The following is a 16,816-nucleotide window of genomic DNA, read 5'->3' as shown; positions in this document are numbered from 1 at the left end:
TTCGATCCAACCAAAATCAGAGTGGAATATCCTAGGGAAGGTTTCATGAAGTGGTATCAGAGCACCACTCTGGAGATAGATTCAATTTTTGGGTTTATTTCTCAATATTTTCTCTGTTTTCTTGGTTTTCAATTTCAATTCAGTTTCTCTTTTTTTTTTGGGTTTAATTTAGAAAATTATCTGTTTCTCTGGGATTGATTTCAAGTTCTTTATCATTTATGGATTTGATTTTGAATTTTCTGTTGTTGGGTTTGACTACGTATCCCTATGTTCATACCAAGGGTTTTTTTATGGAGGAAAATGTCATGAAACCTATCTCTCTTGGCCTGCAAATGTGGAAAAATGTATCTAGCACAATCACATTCCTAAGAATGAAAGGTTATCAGTGGCTGCTAGTAGGCTCAGAGGTGAAGCTAAAAGTTGGTTGGAGAGAGAGGAGGAAAAACGTTGGTTTCATAACAAACCAGCCATCACAACTTGGGATGAGCTTCAGAACATCATGGATAAGAGGTATATACCAAAAGACTTCCCTGCAGCTATCAAGGAACAATATGGCTGGAGACCAACTCCTAGGAAATTTCTATCATCATCATCATCTCAACTCAAAGCTAAGCAAAACCATATCTGATTCAGAAGGAAAAACTAATCCACCTGCAGTAAACATTAGTATGTTGCAAGTGGAGGCTATGGTGTCTGAAGTCATGAGAAGATTGTGTGTTGATAGTACAAAGTTGAGGATCATGCTGCATACAAAGCTCGAACCACATAATCAACCACAAGAGTCTCAATTGCATGCGATTATAAGTGGACAGGAAAAACTTGTTAAGAAGAAAAAAGAAATGGTGCCAGAATCAACCAATCAGTGTCTGAAACCAGAGAAGGAAACACAAGTTGTATGTGTGCATGTACCTGATCAACCCAACGGAAAAGAGGAAGTGCTTGAAGATTCATCAGTAGCAGAATTGGCGCTTATTTTGGTTGATCAAGGTGAAAATACTAAGACTTTGACTTCTGAAATTTTGATCAAACCTATGTCATGCATTCAGCTCAGCTTTGTTGAGCATCTGAGAGTTGTCAAGGGCCTGCAGCAAGTTGTTTTTGAACATGGAGGAATCTGGAGTGAGTTTGGAAGAGGTAACAACATTGTGGATCTGAAAACAGCTTCATTCAAGCTCAGAGCAAATCATGGAAAGCAGGTCATGAACGAATTTGATCAGTTAGAAGGCTTCGATTTGAGGACAAATTCTTTCAAAGGAGGAGGGGATGATGCAATCATGAACATCAGCAAATACAAAGACAATAAGGTTTTGTTTAGATCAAAAGGAACAGAAATTGTTGCAGAGTCAGTGGGAGTTCTTATTAATCTTATTGGGCTCATTCATGAAGTTTTAGACAGAGGAAAACTACTAGTTTAGTTGTTGGACGTATTGGGCTTCTAGAATTGATATTTGGGCTTAAGTTTGATCAGAATATTGAGCAAGAAAAATGAAGTAGAAGCCTTGGACGAAAATTAGAAGAAGAAGCTGCAACTAGCATTGTCCCAACCACGTACATTTATTGTCTTGTCTATTTTATGCTTTTTGTGTTGTTCATGCAGCATGTCTTGTGTTTTCTATGCTGATCATGCATCAGGTTTAGAATTTTCTATTTAAATATGTCAAGTCTGTACCAGAAGTTTTAATCATCATTTTTATAAAATTATTTCGTCTCTTATTTGATGATTCATTGTACTTATGAACAACCTGATTGTGGAAGTGTGTAAACCCAAAGCAAATCAGCAACCTATCATGTTGACTGGTGTGTCATATCCAGAACAAGAGAGTGTTAATCTGAGGCCATTCCACAACCTTAGTGTGACCTAACAATTCATTTATCTATCCAGAAACTGCCATTCATTTATTTATCCCAAAATAAACCATCTATCCTTGTTCGATCCAACCAAAATCAGAGTGGAATATACTAGGGAGGGTTTCATCACCTTTGATGCAATCTTTAGTCAGATCACCAACCTTTGCTCTTAGTCATATCACATACAGGATTTGATTAAACAGACAGTCAACAAACTTTTCAGTGTCCACAAAAAAAAAAGAAGTGTCAGAAACAACAAATGATCATGCACATCCAAACTCTCAAATAAACTTAAAACATATCTGATAAGCACTCCTACTCAGTAATCAGCCTAGTTGACAGAAAATTAACTATACAATGTACATAAATAACCATAGTTCCAACCTCTGTAAAAAAAATTATGTTCAATCCTTCGAACTCTTGGCGATGCATATATGTATGAACGAACGCCACAGTGTATCAGTATTGTACAACGTATACGCGTTTATCTAATAACAAGGTGATTTATCATAAATATCACATTAGCTGTGGATTCCATTAGAGAAGGCTGTAATGAGGCTCTGGTAAGCTTAAGTAATACATGCATTAACGATACTGCGTCGTACCAGCAGTCATTAGATAGAAGTAAGGAGTACAATAAATAAGACAGACGTCCAGAAATGCAACAAATGTAATAAAAATTCTTAGTGGTATGGTTTCTTGATGGTGATAAAGAATGGACACATCAAATTATCCCAAAAATGAAAATATTTGTTGACAGAAAATTTGGAAATGCATTTTTCCATGAAATGAAGTTTTTACAAAAAAATCAAAACAGGAATACGTTTTTGAAGAAAAACATGAAAATACATTTTCAGCCAAAAATAAAAACTCTCGTTTCCCTCTAAAACACATGAAATTATGTTTTCTGCAAAATTGTAAACTTGTTTCCTGACATGAAATTCTATCTTTTTGTTAAAATTATAAGATTTTGTTTTTCAAAAAAATATATAAGATTTTGTTTTTTTCGTCAAAAATCCAAATTATAATATCTAATCCAGATATGAGATTTCGCATTTTGTATTTTTAAGAGAAAAACATAATTATTTTTGTGAGAAATTAAATTTTATGGTAGAAAAAATAAATCAATTTTGGAGTAAAAATCATATTTTATATTTATGGCGCAAAATACGGAATTGCATTTTAACAGAAAACATTATTTATGTTTTAGTGGGAAAACTATTTATGTTTATAAGTGTCTAAAAGGAAATAATGTAAAACAAACAAATCAATAATAATAACATAAATAATGTAGTGAAAGCTCCTTTAGTCAAATGGTTTTATTAAGGGTTCATTAGTATTTCTACACGAGAATGATTTCATCGAGTACCATTAAAGGTAATTTTTATAGTGCGGTTCAGATAGTGTTGTCAGACGATATGAATTTTCATAAGATATAAAATTATCAGCTGTGAAATCGTTTTTAATTTATCATTGTTTATAATAGTATATTTATCTATCATTAAAACATAAATAACGTTTGTATTCAAATGGCATCTACATCTTCTTGTCCATTCAAGAATACAGGAAAATCGCGCTGCACCCAAATCGTATATCCCCATACACAACTCATTAATTGCATCGGTTTCAAAACTCATTGCTCCCCACATAAAATCACAGTCGTGCTTTTATAAGTGTGGCATTCGGAGCCTTAACCCATTTAACATGGCACCAACCCCTCCCAAATTTAGTAAATAGGTGTGATAGATTTATTATCCATCTGAAACCATAGTAATCGGCAAGCATCGTAAAAACTTAGGTAGTATAAGAAAATATCAATAGAAATATGATAAGAATGAATATTTTAACCGACTTTGTGTTGGAAATAAAATCCCACATTGAAAACATAAAAGAGATTTAAGTAAATATAAATGATTTGAATCACTCCATTGCTATAACTTAACATGGTATCAGAGCCTTTTTAGACCATCAGTTCATAGGATCATCATCATGCCACTTTCCAGTCGGATTAATGGGTTAGGGTATCGACTCGCTCTAATACCATGTTAAATTTAGGTTTATTGTGATCTTTTAACTTAAACGAATGATATATAAATTGGCTCTAACCTTTTATATATCAATTAAGATTCTCTTAAATTTTCGATATGGGATCAAGAAGAGTAATCAGTTTATTATGTTGCTTCAATCTAAATATATTAGCATGGCAACGCACATATATTCATATAAACGATCTAGGCATACCTAAGTTTTTTTCTGCTTAAATTTGGAGGCATACCTAAGTTTAGTGAATATAAAATCTGGTCTAGCTCTGCTCCTCATAAAAGATAATATGGAGCAAAAATATCAATACATCATAATAAAGAAAATAGAAAAACAACATAAGAAAATAATAAAACTTGGGTGCAAAGCAAAGGGATTACGGTTTCTTGAGAGAAACTCATCCAAATGGTGGAATCAATGAGTGCATCACACAAAAAATAAAGATGAGTGCATTATGCTGGATTCATCATTAATAATCTTGGTGTAAAACTTATAATAGATCACTCCAAATCATCATTATACGTAGAGATCCAAATGCTCAGTTTTATAGTTTATCATTTTACATATATAGTATTTCTGATGTTCACACCGTACCGAGACGATATGTGTATGGTAGCACGTGAGGGTAGTTTGTTGGTCTATTCTACAAATCGAACTACTAGATGACAGAAACATATTTGATGTACTGTATAGTTGATACCTACAATTGCGTATACTGGTCGGGAAAGGATATTTATACCAAAAATGATAAATGACCGCATTAATTTAGTTCAATTTTGGTTCTATATATATTAGTTTGGAAGTCTTGATCTAGTTTAAATTCAAACAATAAATTAGCATATATTTGGAATTTGATTAGATTTATTACATGATTTAATCTCATTTTGCAAGTTGTCTCTCATAACTAAACCTTAAATAAGATAAGATCATAGATCCCTTGCTTTTCATTTGCTTCTAAGCATGTTTTAATGATTGTAAGGTGACATTTACAACACAGCCCAAATAATACTATAAGTTGATTATGCCAATTACTGAAAAGATCCTATTAATCTAATTTGATTACAGGAAAAAGGATTGTATGAAAACGCATTTAGTTGATCGCAAAGTTGAAATTATCAGAAAAAGTTTTTAACTCTCAAGTATAATACTAACAAAAAGTCCTTATAATATTTGAGACTTTTAAGAAACTACAAACACGTGTCAAAGACACGGGATTTGGCTCGGCGGCTACGTGAGGGACCGGAGCAGTTCCCAAGGAGCTACTTATACGATTACGTTCCGTACCTCTTTGATTTGTTCTTGATCCCAACACTTAATCCCTCTGTTAAAAATACTCGTCTTTTGTGTTTGTGAGGACCACTATGACATTTGTATTCTCTCTTTTTATAGATAAGTAAATCAATCAGTGACAGTTAATTCCACATGCCATACTTCTTTTAAACCTTTTTCAGTTGTCTGAAAGTCACAACTAATACTAACATTCAGTTAGTAGAAATTGATAAACCTTTACATGTTATGGTAGTTTTGGAAAACTGAATAACATATTTTATTTTTAAATATGAACAATCTAAACACACTACTACCAAACTTTGAATACGGATTACAAAACCACAGTAACACTAGTAGTAAGATATAAGTTTTCAACCTTAATTTTTAAATATTAATAATGTTATTGAAATTGTGATTAAATATTGATTACAATATGACAAAAAGGGTATAACTAACATAAATAAATACCCTTACACGACCAACCAGTCTCTTCCGTCACCTTCCTTCAACCATCGTCTTAACTCCACAACTCTCTCCTCTTCCCTTCACTCTCCGTTCAATTAACTTCTCAGAGTAAAGACCAAGAAAAAAAAAAGAAAAAAAACAGAAATGATCATTCTCTCTCTTCTCCTCCACCTACTCATCAACTCCTCTCCTTCCCTCTCTCTCTCCCCCGACGGCCTCGCCCTACTCTCCCTCAAATCCGCCGTCGACCAATCCTCCTCCTCCTCCGCTTTCTCCGACTGGAACGACAACGACTCCGATCCTTGCCGCTGGACCGGCATCTCCTGTATGAACATCTCCTCCTCCTCCTCCTCCTCCTCCTCCGCCCCGCGCGTCGTCGGAATCTCCCTCGCCGGGAAACACCTCCGCGGCTACATCCCCTCGGAGCTCGGGTCCCTAATCTACCTCCGCCGTCTCAACCTCCACGATAACGAGCTCTCCGGCTCGATCCCGACTCAGCTCTTCAACGCCACCGCGCTTCACAGCCTCTTCCTATACGGAAACAACCTCTCCGGCTCTCTGCCGCCGTCGATCTGCACCCTCCCGAGGCTTCAGAACCTCGATTTGTCTCGAAATTCCCTCTCCGGAGCTCTCTCTCCCGATCTCGGAGACTGTAAACAGCTCCAGAGACTGGTCCTCGCCGCTAACAAATTCTCCGGCGAAGTTCCGGGAGAAATCTGGCCGGAGTTGAAGAGTCTCGCGCAGCTCGATCTCTCTTCGAACCAATTCACCGGTTCGATCCCTAAAGAGCTCGGAGAACTCAAATCGATCTCCGGTACAGTTAATCTCTCGTTTAACCACTTAACCGGTGAGATCCCTAAATCACTAGGGAACCTACCGGTCACCGTCTCTCTCGATCTCAGGAACAATAACTTAACCGGAGAAATCCCTCAAACCGGGTCCTTCTCAAACCAAGGACCAACCGCATTCCTCAACAACCCGAAACTCTGCGGGTTCCCTCTACAAAAGTCATGTAAGAACGGTGACAAGACCTCGCCGGAGAGTCGGAAGTCCCCGGAGAATAATACGGATTCGAGAAAAGGGCTGAGCACGGGATTGATAGTGTTGATCTCTGTAGCTGATGCTGCTAGTGTAGCCCTAATAGGGCTTGTGATAGTTTACTTGTACTGGAAGAAAAAAGACTCGGAAGGAGGATGCAGCTGCACAGGTAACGAGAAACTCGGCGGCGGTTCCGAGAAAGGCAAAACTTGCTGCTGCGTCGGTGGGTTTCCGAAGGAAGACGATTCAGAAGCGGAGGATAACGAGAGGGGCGGAGAGGCTAGAGGAGAAGGAGAGCTTGTGGCGATCGATAAAGGGTTCTCATTTGAGCTAGACGAGCTTCTGAGAGCTTCTGCGTATGTTCTTGGGAAGAGTGGGTTGGGGATAGTGTACAAAGTGGTGCTCGGAAACGGAGCTCCGGTGGCGGTACGGCGGCTTGGAGAAGGAGGAGAACAGAGGTATAAGGAGTTTGTGACGGAGGTTCAAGCGATGGGGAAGGTGAAGCATCCTAATGTGGTGAAGCTGAGAGCTTATTATTGGGCTCCTGATGAGAAGCTATTGATCAGTGACTTCGTCAATAACGGCAGTTTAGCTGATGCACTTAGAGGTAAACTAAACACTACTTTAGACCATAAAAGTAAAGTTTAGGTTGACTTTGTCAACGCTTTTTTATATGTTGACGTCAGATTGAGGTTAGATGTGACATAGTTTTGCTTGTAGGGTCAACATCTGATTGAGTGGTTAAGACTTAAGATCCCATCTACAATCCTTTAAAAGCTTACACACTCGAATATTCTATTATTATTTGGTTTTGTTTTTGTCTATACAAACACTTCAATATTCTATTCAAACAATCATCAGCTTGCTGTTCTTTTTTGTTTTGTTTTAAAACTGGACCAAGATTTCTTTCTCTTTCAGGAATCTTTTGTTTTTCTTGAATAGTATATTTTGAGTCACAAGTAAAACAAACATGCCTTGTAGTTGTGGTTTAATTTACTTTGGTAGTGTAGTAAATCAGAAGTAAGTAGTAAAAATTAAAAAAAATGGGTGGGGGAGGAAAAACAATGATGAGATATTTACAATGGAGTAGGAGAGAGAGATGACTTGTAGGTTAAGAGTAATGATTCTACAAACCTACCTCGCTGGATCCTCTAGTTGACCCGTCTTTTTCTCATCGTAGTTTACTTTATTATTTTACATTTTTATTTCTTTGGTAAATAGGGAGGAATGGTCAACCATCACCTAGCCTAACATGGTCAACGCGACTAAAGATCGCAAAAGGAGCGGCACGTGGGCTAGCATACCTACACGAATGCAGCCCAAGAAAGTTGATACACGGCGACGTCAAGCCTTCCAACATCCTTCTCGACTCTTCCTTCACTCCTTACATCTCCGACTTCGGCCTCACGCGTCTCATCACCATCACCGCGCCTTCCGGGGAGCCGTCCTCCTCCTCTGGGGCCGGCGGTTTCTTAGGCGGAGCTCTCCCTTACACTTCTATCAAACCGTCAGATAGATCCAACGGCTACAAAGCTCCCGAGGCTCGTCTCCCTGGAAGCAAGCCTGCTCAGAAATGGGATGTGTACTCGTTCGGTGTTGTCCTTATGGAGCTTCTTACGGGGAAGTCGCCGGATTCGTCGCCGCTGAGCTCGTCCTCGTCGTCCACGGGGGTCGCTGAGGTGACGGATTTGGTGAAGTGGGTGAGGAAAGGGTTTGAAGAGGAGACTCCATTGTCGGATATGGTTGATCCAATGTTGCTTCAAGAAGTTCACGCTAAGCAACAGGTCTTGTCCGTATTCCATCTTGCTCTTGCTTGTACTGAAGGTGACCCTGAAGTTCGTCCACGTATGAAGAACGTCTCTGAGAACATCGACAAAATATGATCCAGTTATAACCATATTCTTTTTTGTTTTTTGTGTCCATTTTTTCTGTTTTATAAGTATATCTTCGATAATTCTTAATTACACGAGATCCTATAACTCACTCGAGAGTCTAGGGACCAGTCTTCAATCTGTGTTTATTTTCTCTTTTTGTTGAATAATTATTAATTGAAATGAAATATTCAATCAAATGGTTTATAGATATTAGAAATGTCGCAAAGTTGGCGAAATAAATACGCTGTTTCCAAAACAACACACATATTTACATATATAAAAAAAATCTACACTTTTCATGTTTGGGAGTCTTGGAACCAATCCAGTCAAGCAAGGCAATTCGTGATCACCAGCCCCAACTTGTTGAAGGATCAACGTTACACTTGTAACTAATATTAGAAGATTGCATTCTCCGCCTTGAACTTCCACGCAGTTCTCTTGTGGCGTCTTCTCAAGTTTCTACAACCACCTTGTTAATCACACAATTTCTGTAATAACATTGTCAAGTGTAAGAGGACAGTAAACACACAAGAAGTTCACTTTCTTTCTTTTTGACATAAAATAATTGCGATTACTGCCTAACCGGCTTCAATCTCTGGTTTATTTAGTCATCTCTAAACCGCCGAGTTATCTGATTAAACCAGAAAAAATAGATCATAACCAAAAATCAACATTGAATTTGAAAATTGGATCTGAGAGGATTATATTAATTTTTAATAAATTTTTGAAAAGATATATGTCGAAGAAAATGGAAAATCCTATAACGGTTAGAAACAGAAGACAAAGAAAAGGAAAGTTAGAAGAGGCTTGAGATCCAAGTAAGTAAACGTGTGGAGAAACAACACAACAAAAGCAAATCTATCAGAGGATTTGGTTTACGACACTCTCTCTCTCTCTTTATATATGTAAACACGTGAGATCACTTTCTAACAAACCAATCTCTTCTCTCTACATTCGTTGCTTACAAACCCTATTTTCTCACTCGCGCGAGAAAGAGAGAGAGAGAAGGATGGAGAAGCATGAGTTCTTAGAACTGTTTGAAGCTGCGACTAAAGCTGCAAAATCTGCTTCGAGAGGAGACGCTAAGAACTCTCCTGCGGTCTCTAGGTGCGTCGAAGCCATAAAGCATTTGGGAGGAGCTCCGGAGTCGCTTGCTTACGAGATGGTCATCGATCGCAAATACCCTCAAATTGGAAAGAGCCACGGCCTTTTCACGGAGCACCAAAACCCTAGAATCCAGTCCGAGGGAAAGATTCTTTACTCTCTTTGGCTCAGATATCTCTACGCAACGGGGAGGAAACAGGGTTCACGACCTCGTGATCGGACGGTTGTGAAGAAGGAGAAGAAGCTTGTGGAGGAGGAGATGATTTCGAGGACGACGGGGGATTCAAACCGAGACAAAGTGCGTGAGATTCTTCACAAGTCCTTGTCTAAAGTGGCTGTTGAGATGAAGGAAGGAGTGGTTTCTTGCGATTCTTGGACTGTGGCTGCGTCCGTTGAATCTGCCATGTTTGAGAAACTAGGTTCTTTCGAAGGGACTCAAAAAGCAAAGTACAGATCCATTCTTTTCAACATGGGAGACAGCAGCAACCCAGACCTGAGAAGGAAAGTGATGTTCGGTGAGATCAGTGGAGAGAGGCTGGTGACGATGGAGAAAGAAGAGATGGCTAGCCACAAGATTCAGTTGCAAGTTCAAAACATCAAAGAGAAAGCCAGAGCTAGGGAAGAGAATCGAGTAAAAAGTATGATGATGTTTCAGTCAGACAGTATGATCATGACTTGAGCACAAAATATAGATTCTCAGTTTATTAAATTGTATATTAATTAGTCTCTTGTCTTAGTGTTGTCTCAATGTATAAACACTTTTTTGAATGGTTTAGTTCGTAACTCTGCCTTGTTTGTAAAATACAAATTTAGTTTCTCAGTACCTTGCCACTACTTCTGCAAATTTTATACAAAGTTTCCGATCTTATTTTCAGCGTTGTCTCATTAGATACAACAAGACCAACTTTAACATGTTCGTTGCTAGATTTAACTTGGTCATTCGTCCTAGAGTGAAAATTGATACCGTTGCGATTGGATCGTCTGTTGGAATCATCTCGTACTGGTTAATATGCTTCACTAGGAGGAAGTTTGAAATTAGCTCCAATATTTTGAACTCTTACCACTCTCATCAGCTTCTTCTGCAAGTAGTGAACTATTGAAATTAACTCCAAAACTGCTTTGATAAGGTATGAATACATGATGTATGTGGTATCCGTGACATGATATTTAACTTTGAGCATGTAACCAAAAATACAGGAACGTGCATGGTTAGAAACTATTATGAAGACGCAAAGGCACACGTCTCTTCACAGGCTGGTCTGCGTTACCTTGTTAATAATGTCCGAAGAGTATCCCAGCTTTTGAAATTTCTCCAAATGAAAGCTAAAAAAAGAAAAGAAAGGAAAAAACTACAGACGCAAGTTAGAAGACCAGTTTTGATATAGGGCTTTTTCATATTCAGTCATGGTTGGTTTATAGAGAACATACTGTCACACTCACAGTTAAGACTACGATTACATGTTGGCAAAAATATAGCATATGAGCTGTAGCTTCTATGTTCAATCAACATAATTACCATCACAAATTAAACATAAATCAACACAATCATATGTTACAAGGAACAAACGGTGGAGGAACACCACAACAACACTAAAGCAGTTTCAAACAAAACACTCTCCACTTTATTTAAACTGTATTAAACCAGTGTATCAACTTATACAAGATACAATGCTCTCTTTGATTTGTATTCGTGGAGAAATTGTAACGACGACAATGGTATCGATAAAGCTCACATCAATCAGGCTGTGATTGTGACGCTGCATACACACGGACCAGACAGTTTTATCTCAGATGTCATCCACTGCTTGCCTGGTGCAGCATCCGGATCATACAGTAATGTGCTGCGACCAGCTTCTTCCTGAGATGAGAAAAGCAGAAGCTTCCCATTCAGCTTACCAAACTGGAACCCGGCCCTGGAGCTTCCTGAAAGCGGAAGAGCCACCACTTCCCAAGTTTCATCTTCTGCATTGAACACTGACATCTTCCTCTGGTTCTTCCAATCAATACAGAACAGCTTCTTTCCTACTTCAACATGAGCTGTCACCATCTGCATACATATTCAAATTTTAGAATCAACAACTGTAGAATCATACTCAATGATAAAAAAACTCAAAAGACTTACAGTTAAACCGTTTTTGTTGCCACACCAGGAGCCGCACTGAGGGTTATACACATCAACAAGTTTAGAGTTACCAATCGTGAAGTTGGATCTCCCACCCATCACGTAGAGCTTCCCGTTGAAGCCGCTAGCGAAACATCCCCACCTCGGACGCCTCAGAGACTCTATGAAAGTCCAGACACCAGTCTCTGGATCATACACCTCTGCACTCGACAGACTCTCACCATCAACACCGTGACCTCCCACCACATAAACAAGCCCATTCACCTCAGCGCAAGCAAATTCATAGCGTGCTTCCTTCAGGTCATCTAGTTTACTCCAGCTGATTTTATTACAAAAAAAAACAAACATATTTGAACATAAAAATCCACTCAATTAGGTATGCGGGTTCCGATAGTTTGGATAGTTCGTAATTCGGGTAGCTCATAATTGAGGTAGTTTGGTTACACCAAAGTCTAGCCGAATTAAACTGGAAAAAGTTTGGTTCGTTTTAGAAGTTTATACCGAAACTAACCGAAGTTTTGGATTTTGATTATATTTTCGGATAAAATTTTGGCTAACTTCGGATAATTTCAGTTAGTTTATTTAATTTGATTCAAATTTTGGTTTATTCGATTAGTTCCGTTTGAAATTTGGTTCACAATTTCTTTTGAAAACCCGACTAATACCAAATCGTATTCGTAACCAAACTAACCAAAAATTTTGGTTTGGTTTGGTTTGACGAGTTCGGTTCAGTTCAAAACCGCAGGCCTAGATCAAAGTTCACAAAGGATGCTGAAATCAAGAAGAAGACGAACCTGTTGAGGCAAGTATCAAACTGATAAACATCAGAAGATGCAACAAGAGAACCGTTGATCAAAGCACAACCAGCAACAACAAGGAGTTTCCCATCAACCACAACCACCTTAAACCCTGTTTTAGCAGGACCGGGAATAGGTGGAAGAGATGATAGTTTATGTCCCTGACAGTCCATCACCTCCCAGTGGCTCTCTTTCCCTCCAGCTTTCGTTGTTAAAACATAGAGCCACTCCTCAAGCATACCGGCAAGTCTTCTCACAGTAATAAACTCTTTGCTCTTCACAACATACCTCCATTTCTTACAGACACGTCCCATGGAAGGGAAGCTAGCACGCGGAACCAGCGCTAGACACATCTTTGCCACGTCATCAGACAATCCCGGGATTAAAGGGTCGTCCCCGTAATTCTCAGAACCAAGATCAAGATTGTCTTTGGAGAAACACATGCCGTTACTTACTACAACCCTTTTCTTCCCACTTACAAAAGCTTGCATATTTTTGACTAATCTTCTGAACAGAGAGATAGACAAATCTCCCAATACAATTTTTTTTTCTAACTAAAAGTAAGTTTTTTTGTGTGTATGAAAATGTTATTAAAGAATTTCGTGAAAGCCGTCACGTATATTGATTTTCAAAGATAAAGGAATGAATAATGTAGCGGAGAAGAGGACTATTGTAGAGACAACTGATGAATGATGATGATGATGTCCAGCAAAATCTAGTTCATATCCCATACCAATGGCTTCGCTTGTACAAAAGTTAGGACCTAAGATTGATGTTAAAGTAATGTTGTTTCTTCTCAGACACATCTCTGTATCTACCAACAAACAAGATTAAAGATAATGTCAACAACAAAGAAAGAGAGTTACAAGATTGCAGGTAGAAAAGAAAGAAGACATACCATTAAAAGGTCAAGCTAGAGAAGGAGATTTAGCCACCCACAACGTCCATCTTTAGAATTTGTGAATGTTCTGCAATTTTTTTTCCAGAAGTCAATTCTTGAACCAAGTCAAGAAGAACCAATAAGAAATTTGAATATCAATTATTTCCTGAAAATATGAAAAGTTCAAATTCTAACAGAAACTTGGTCAAGATCTCAAGATCAGTGCTTCCGTATATAAACATAAGAAATACCAAAATCAAAAAAAAAAATTACAGTAAAATGGAGGAATCAATGGGGATGGTGATCAGACCTGAAGCGGATGATCCATTTCCAAAGAGGAAACTTATAAAAATAGAGATCTAAAATGGCTAAGACATTTATAGAATGAAGCGGAAAGAAATAGCAGAGATAAAAAAAGGAGAAAGAAGATTGAACGTACCGACAGAATATGGGAAGCCTTGTCGTGTTTATGCGTTGAAGTTGGTGCAGAGAAGATAACATTGACAGAGAGAGAAGATGTGAGAATAATAATGGTGGGAATTAAAAGGGAACGTGAGATTATGAATTATTTAAATAAGCAAAATCACAGGAAGGAAGCAGCATGCGGTGGATCGCTCTAAGTCTAAGATAATAATGTCGACTAGTTCACCACGTCACATTCACCCCATCACTATTTACTTCTTTATGTATTTTTTTTCTTTTTGGTCAACTTTACTTCTTTATGTATTTTATATTTTTCCATATACTTTAGATTACACAAGACATGTTCTAATTCAGACACCGAAAAAAAACACGACATGTCTTGATTCAAATAAAGTATGACATTTATGTCCAGATTCCATTTTTATTTTTATACTTTGTCCTATTAAACTCCTATTATAAGTTTATAACTTTGTTTTTCTCTTGAGTACTGAAATTAAAGATTCATTTTCTCTATTTGTATTTTTTTTTAAATGTTTAAAAAAAATTATGTTCATAACTTTGAAATCTGGTTATGATCGCTGTCATAGTCTACTAATATAATAATAATAATGATCATATCAAATACCTAAATTCAATCAAGGACAACAAACGAAGAAAATCAAAGGAGCAATAATAATTAAGATGATTTTTATCACAAATCTACGATTCTTTCATTTGTTTAGTAAATTACACCTATATGAAAGAAGAAGTGATCAAAACTCTATGATGGATTAGTATGTTGCACAATAACACTGGTGGATTCATTTCAATTTAACCACACTTTAATTCAAGGAACCTGCCTTTTCTAATATATACATATATATGAGTTTATTATAGTTTAAATCACTCAGTAGTTGTATTGTACATATGATTAATTACTGGATGTAACTTTTGATGATTAATTGAAAAAAAATCCTTTTGAAAAACCTTATTTTGATAAGCCAGTCGGTTTTCAAGTTATTCAAATTAAGTAAATTCATCAGAGCTGGAGATCTTTTTTTTCTATCAACAGAGGTGGAGATCTTTTGATTCCAAATGAACATGCAATCGTATCCCTTTGACCCCTTCCCCTTTGTCTCTATCTGTGGGACCATGAGGCTCTGTTAAAGTCGTGTGCCATTGCATCTATTCACTTCCAGCTTTATCCTTCTTTCTTTGTAACCTTCCAATATGCTTGAGGAAACAAATTCATTTTAGTATTATCATAGCTTAGATTAAAAAATATTACCCGTTTAGAAATGTGTATTATTCACTGAAAAGAAAAAAAAAATTGAGTTCATCAAATCATCAAGAATGATTACTTTTGTGGTAGGGTTTTGCAATTAAATCTGATTTCAAAAATAGATGTATATAAAACAAAGCTTACCCAAGTAGGTGGTGGATTAGAAAGGTGATTTACAAAACTTGTTCTTTTAACCATCATATTTTAGTACTATCTTAGTACTGATTTGATGAGACTAATGGTTTATGTACTTTATGAGTTTTTGGTAAAAAAAGGTGGTCTATATACTTTATGAGTTTGTAAGATATACACCAGATTATTGTGAATCATTTGGACCTTTCAATTCATACATGTGAATTTCAAATTTCTGAATGAGGATTTTCCATATAAAACCTCATTTACATTCAAGAATACATTTCTGTAATATCATTTATAGGGTCGTTTGGTTTATTACTTCATAAAGTACTTTACAATCATTTGTTGATGGAACTGAATAACCATTTATTCTTTGTTTGACTACAATGTACATATGGTCATAAACGTCTTGATAATTTGTTCGCTTAAGGATTTACAAGCGACAGCCTAGATATTTTCTAAATTTTCCAAAACATGAAGAGAGAGAGAGAGAGAAAGAGAGAGAGAGAGAGAGAGATGATTATCGATTGTTAATTTTAACAGTTTACAATCCTTTTCCCACACAGTTATAATGACCTCACTCTAAGTCCAAAATAGAAGCTGCTAACCAGGAGCATATCAGGGTTGATAACTATTCAGAACTCAGAAGTTAAAACCTGGTCGAACCAATTTTATTGTTTTTAATTAAGATATGTTTTCTACTCTGATATATGTATGTTAATTGGAAAAATTAAAGTAAATAAATAGCGTTGTCACCACATCAAACCCACGTCAGTTTCCAAGGCAGAAAAGGAAAAAAAAACCAATACGATCTTATCCCGTGAATTGTTGAACAAAAAAAAAAAATCTTATCCCGTGAACTTTTATTCTTAGTTATCCTGGAATATATACATTTATCATCCATCTTTGCCTTTTCCGAAGATACATGATTAATCCCAAACCTATAAATAAGTTCAAACTAATCATTTGAAGATATGTGCAGTCTACAAATAGATCATCTTTTCGAATATGTAAATGGATCATAAGCAAACAATTTTTTTTTTTTGAAAAAATAAAATAAAAAATGTTTGCTTATGGTTCGCATTGCATGTAGCAATGTATTTAAGGTTCGCATTGCATGTAGATCAAACTCGAAAAGTATTGACATCTTAAATCCTTACCTTACTACTTAACTAAAAGGTCTCGGATCAATCTTTGTCTTATGCCAACCTTACACATAAGACGTGCGAATTATTCTATATAACGTTCTTAATTGTAAGGCTTACATGTTTATACTATCGGACCCATTCTTATATGAATTTTTTTACATTTAGAAGCATTTTATCATTTTTCAATTACATCCAAAATCACAATATATTTGTAAGATATTTTTTCATGGGACCTACAAAGAGAATATATAGATTTGTCCTTAATGAACAAAAAATTAGATCTTTTTTAGATTAGAGGAAAGATAAAATATGTTTCTTTATTATTATTTAATGTACTTCTTAATATTTTATTTTTGCTTATTTTTAAATTAAAAATATATATAACAAATTTTGTTGATATAATAAATTATGT

General features: G+C 36.6%; 3 protein-coding genes across 10 annotated transcripts; 2 read left to right on the top strand and 1 right to left on the bottom strand.

Annotated features, from left to right (window-relative positions):
• The first annotated feature begins 5,538 nt into the window (after window positions 1-5,538).
• On the top strand, window positions 5,539-8,731 carry LOC106353921 (receptor protein kinase-like protein ZAR1). Its single transcript, XM_013793747.3, has 2 exons — window positions 5,539-7,267; window positions 7,882-8,731. The coding sequence occupies exons 1-2, from the start codon at window positions 5,767-5,769 to the stop codon at window positions 8,541-8,543; spliced, it is 2,163 nt and encodes a 720-aa protein (XP_013649201.2). The 5' UTR covers window positions 5,539-5,766; the 3' UTR covers window positions 8,544-8,731.
• A 587-nt stretch (window positions 8,732-9,318) lies between these two features.
• Window positions 9,319-10,922, top strand: LOC106355902 (PHD finger protein 3-like). Its single transcript, XM_048760378.1, has one exon. The coding sequence runs from the start codon at window positions 9,544-9,546 to the stop codon at window positions 10,315-10,317; it is 774 nt and encodes a 257-aa protein (XP_048616335.1). The 5' UTR covers window positions 9,319-9,543; the 3' UTR covers window positions 10,318-10,922.
• Window positions 10,923-11,136: 214 nt separating this feature from the next.
• LOC125575186 (F-box/kelch-repeat protein At1g67480-like) lies at window positions 11,137-14,089 on the bottom strand. Of its 8 annotated transcripts, none has more exons than XM_048760370.1 (5): window positions 13,877-14,089; window positions 13,456-13,525; window positions 12,555-13,371; window positions 11,761-12,079; window positions 11,137-11,685 (listed from the first exon to the last, which is right to left on the bottom strand). In XM_048760370.1, the coding sequence occupies exons 3-5, from the start codon at window positions 13,046-13,048 to the stop codon at window positions 11,377-11,379; spliced, it is 1,122 nt and encodes a 373-aa protein (XP_048616327.1). In that variant the 5' UTR covers window positions 13,049-13,371; window positions 13,456-13,525; window positions 13,877-14,089; the 3' UTR covers window positions 11,137-11,376. The 8 variants fall into 8 exon arrangements, with proteins under 8 accessions (XP_048616327.1, XP_048616330.1, XP_048616329.1 ...); XM_048760373.1 differs by having other exon boundaries at window positions 12,555-13,365; XM_048760372.1 differs by having other exon boundaries at window positions 13,456-13,552; window positions 13,877-14,001.
• Window positions 14,090-16,816: the final 2,727 nt, after the last annotated feature.

The sequence above is a fragment of the Brassica napus genome, chromosome C6, assembly GCF_020379485.1.
Source record: "Brassica napus cultivar Da-Ae chromosome C6, Da-Ae, whole genome shotgun sequence".
NCBI classification, from domain to species: Eukaryota; Viridiplantae; Streptophyta; class Magnoliopsida; order Brassicales; family Brassicaceae; genus Brassica; species Brassica napus.
This window is presented reverse-complemented; position numbering and strand designations above follow the sequence as displayed.

Coding starts and splice junctions, on each gene's coding strand:
- LOC106353921 (XM_013793747.3), top strand. CDS start 5,767: ATGATCATTCTCTCTCTTCTCCTCCACCTACTCATCAACTCCTCTCCT. Junction 7,268..7,881: donor TTTAGCTGATGCACTTAGAG/GTAAACTAAACA, acceptor TTTGGTAAATAG/GGAGGAATGGTCAACCATCA.
- LOC106355902 (XM_048760378.1), top strand. CDS start 9,544: ATGGAGAAGCATGAGTTCTTAGAACTGTTTGAAGCTGCGACTAAAGCT.
- LOC125575186 (XM_048760370.1), bottom strand. CDS start 13,048: ATGCAAGCTTTTGTAAGTGGGAAGAAAAGGGTTGTAGTAAGTAACGGC. Junction 12,080..12,554: donor TTTGATACTTGCCTCAACAG/GTTCGTCTTCTT, acceptor TAATAAAATCAG/CTGGAGTAAACTAGATGACC. Junction 11,686..11,760: donor GCAACAAAAACGGTTTAACT/GTAAGTCTTTTG, acceptor ATATGTATGCAG/ATGGTGACAGCTCATGTTGA.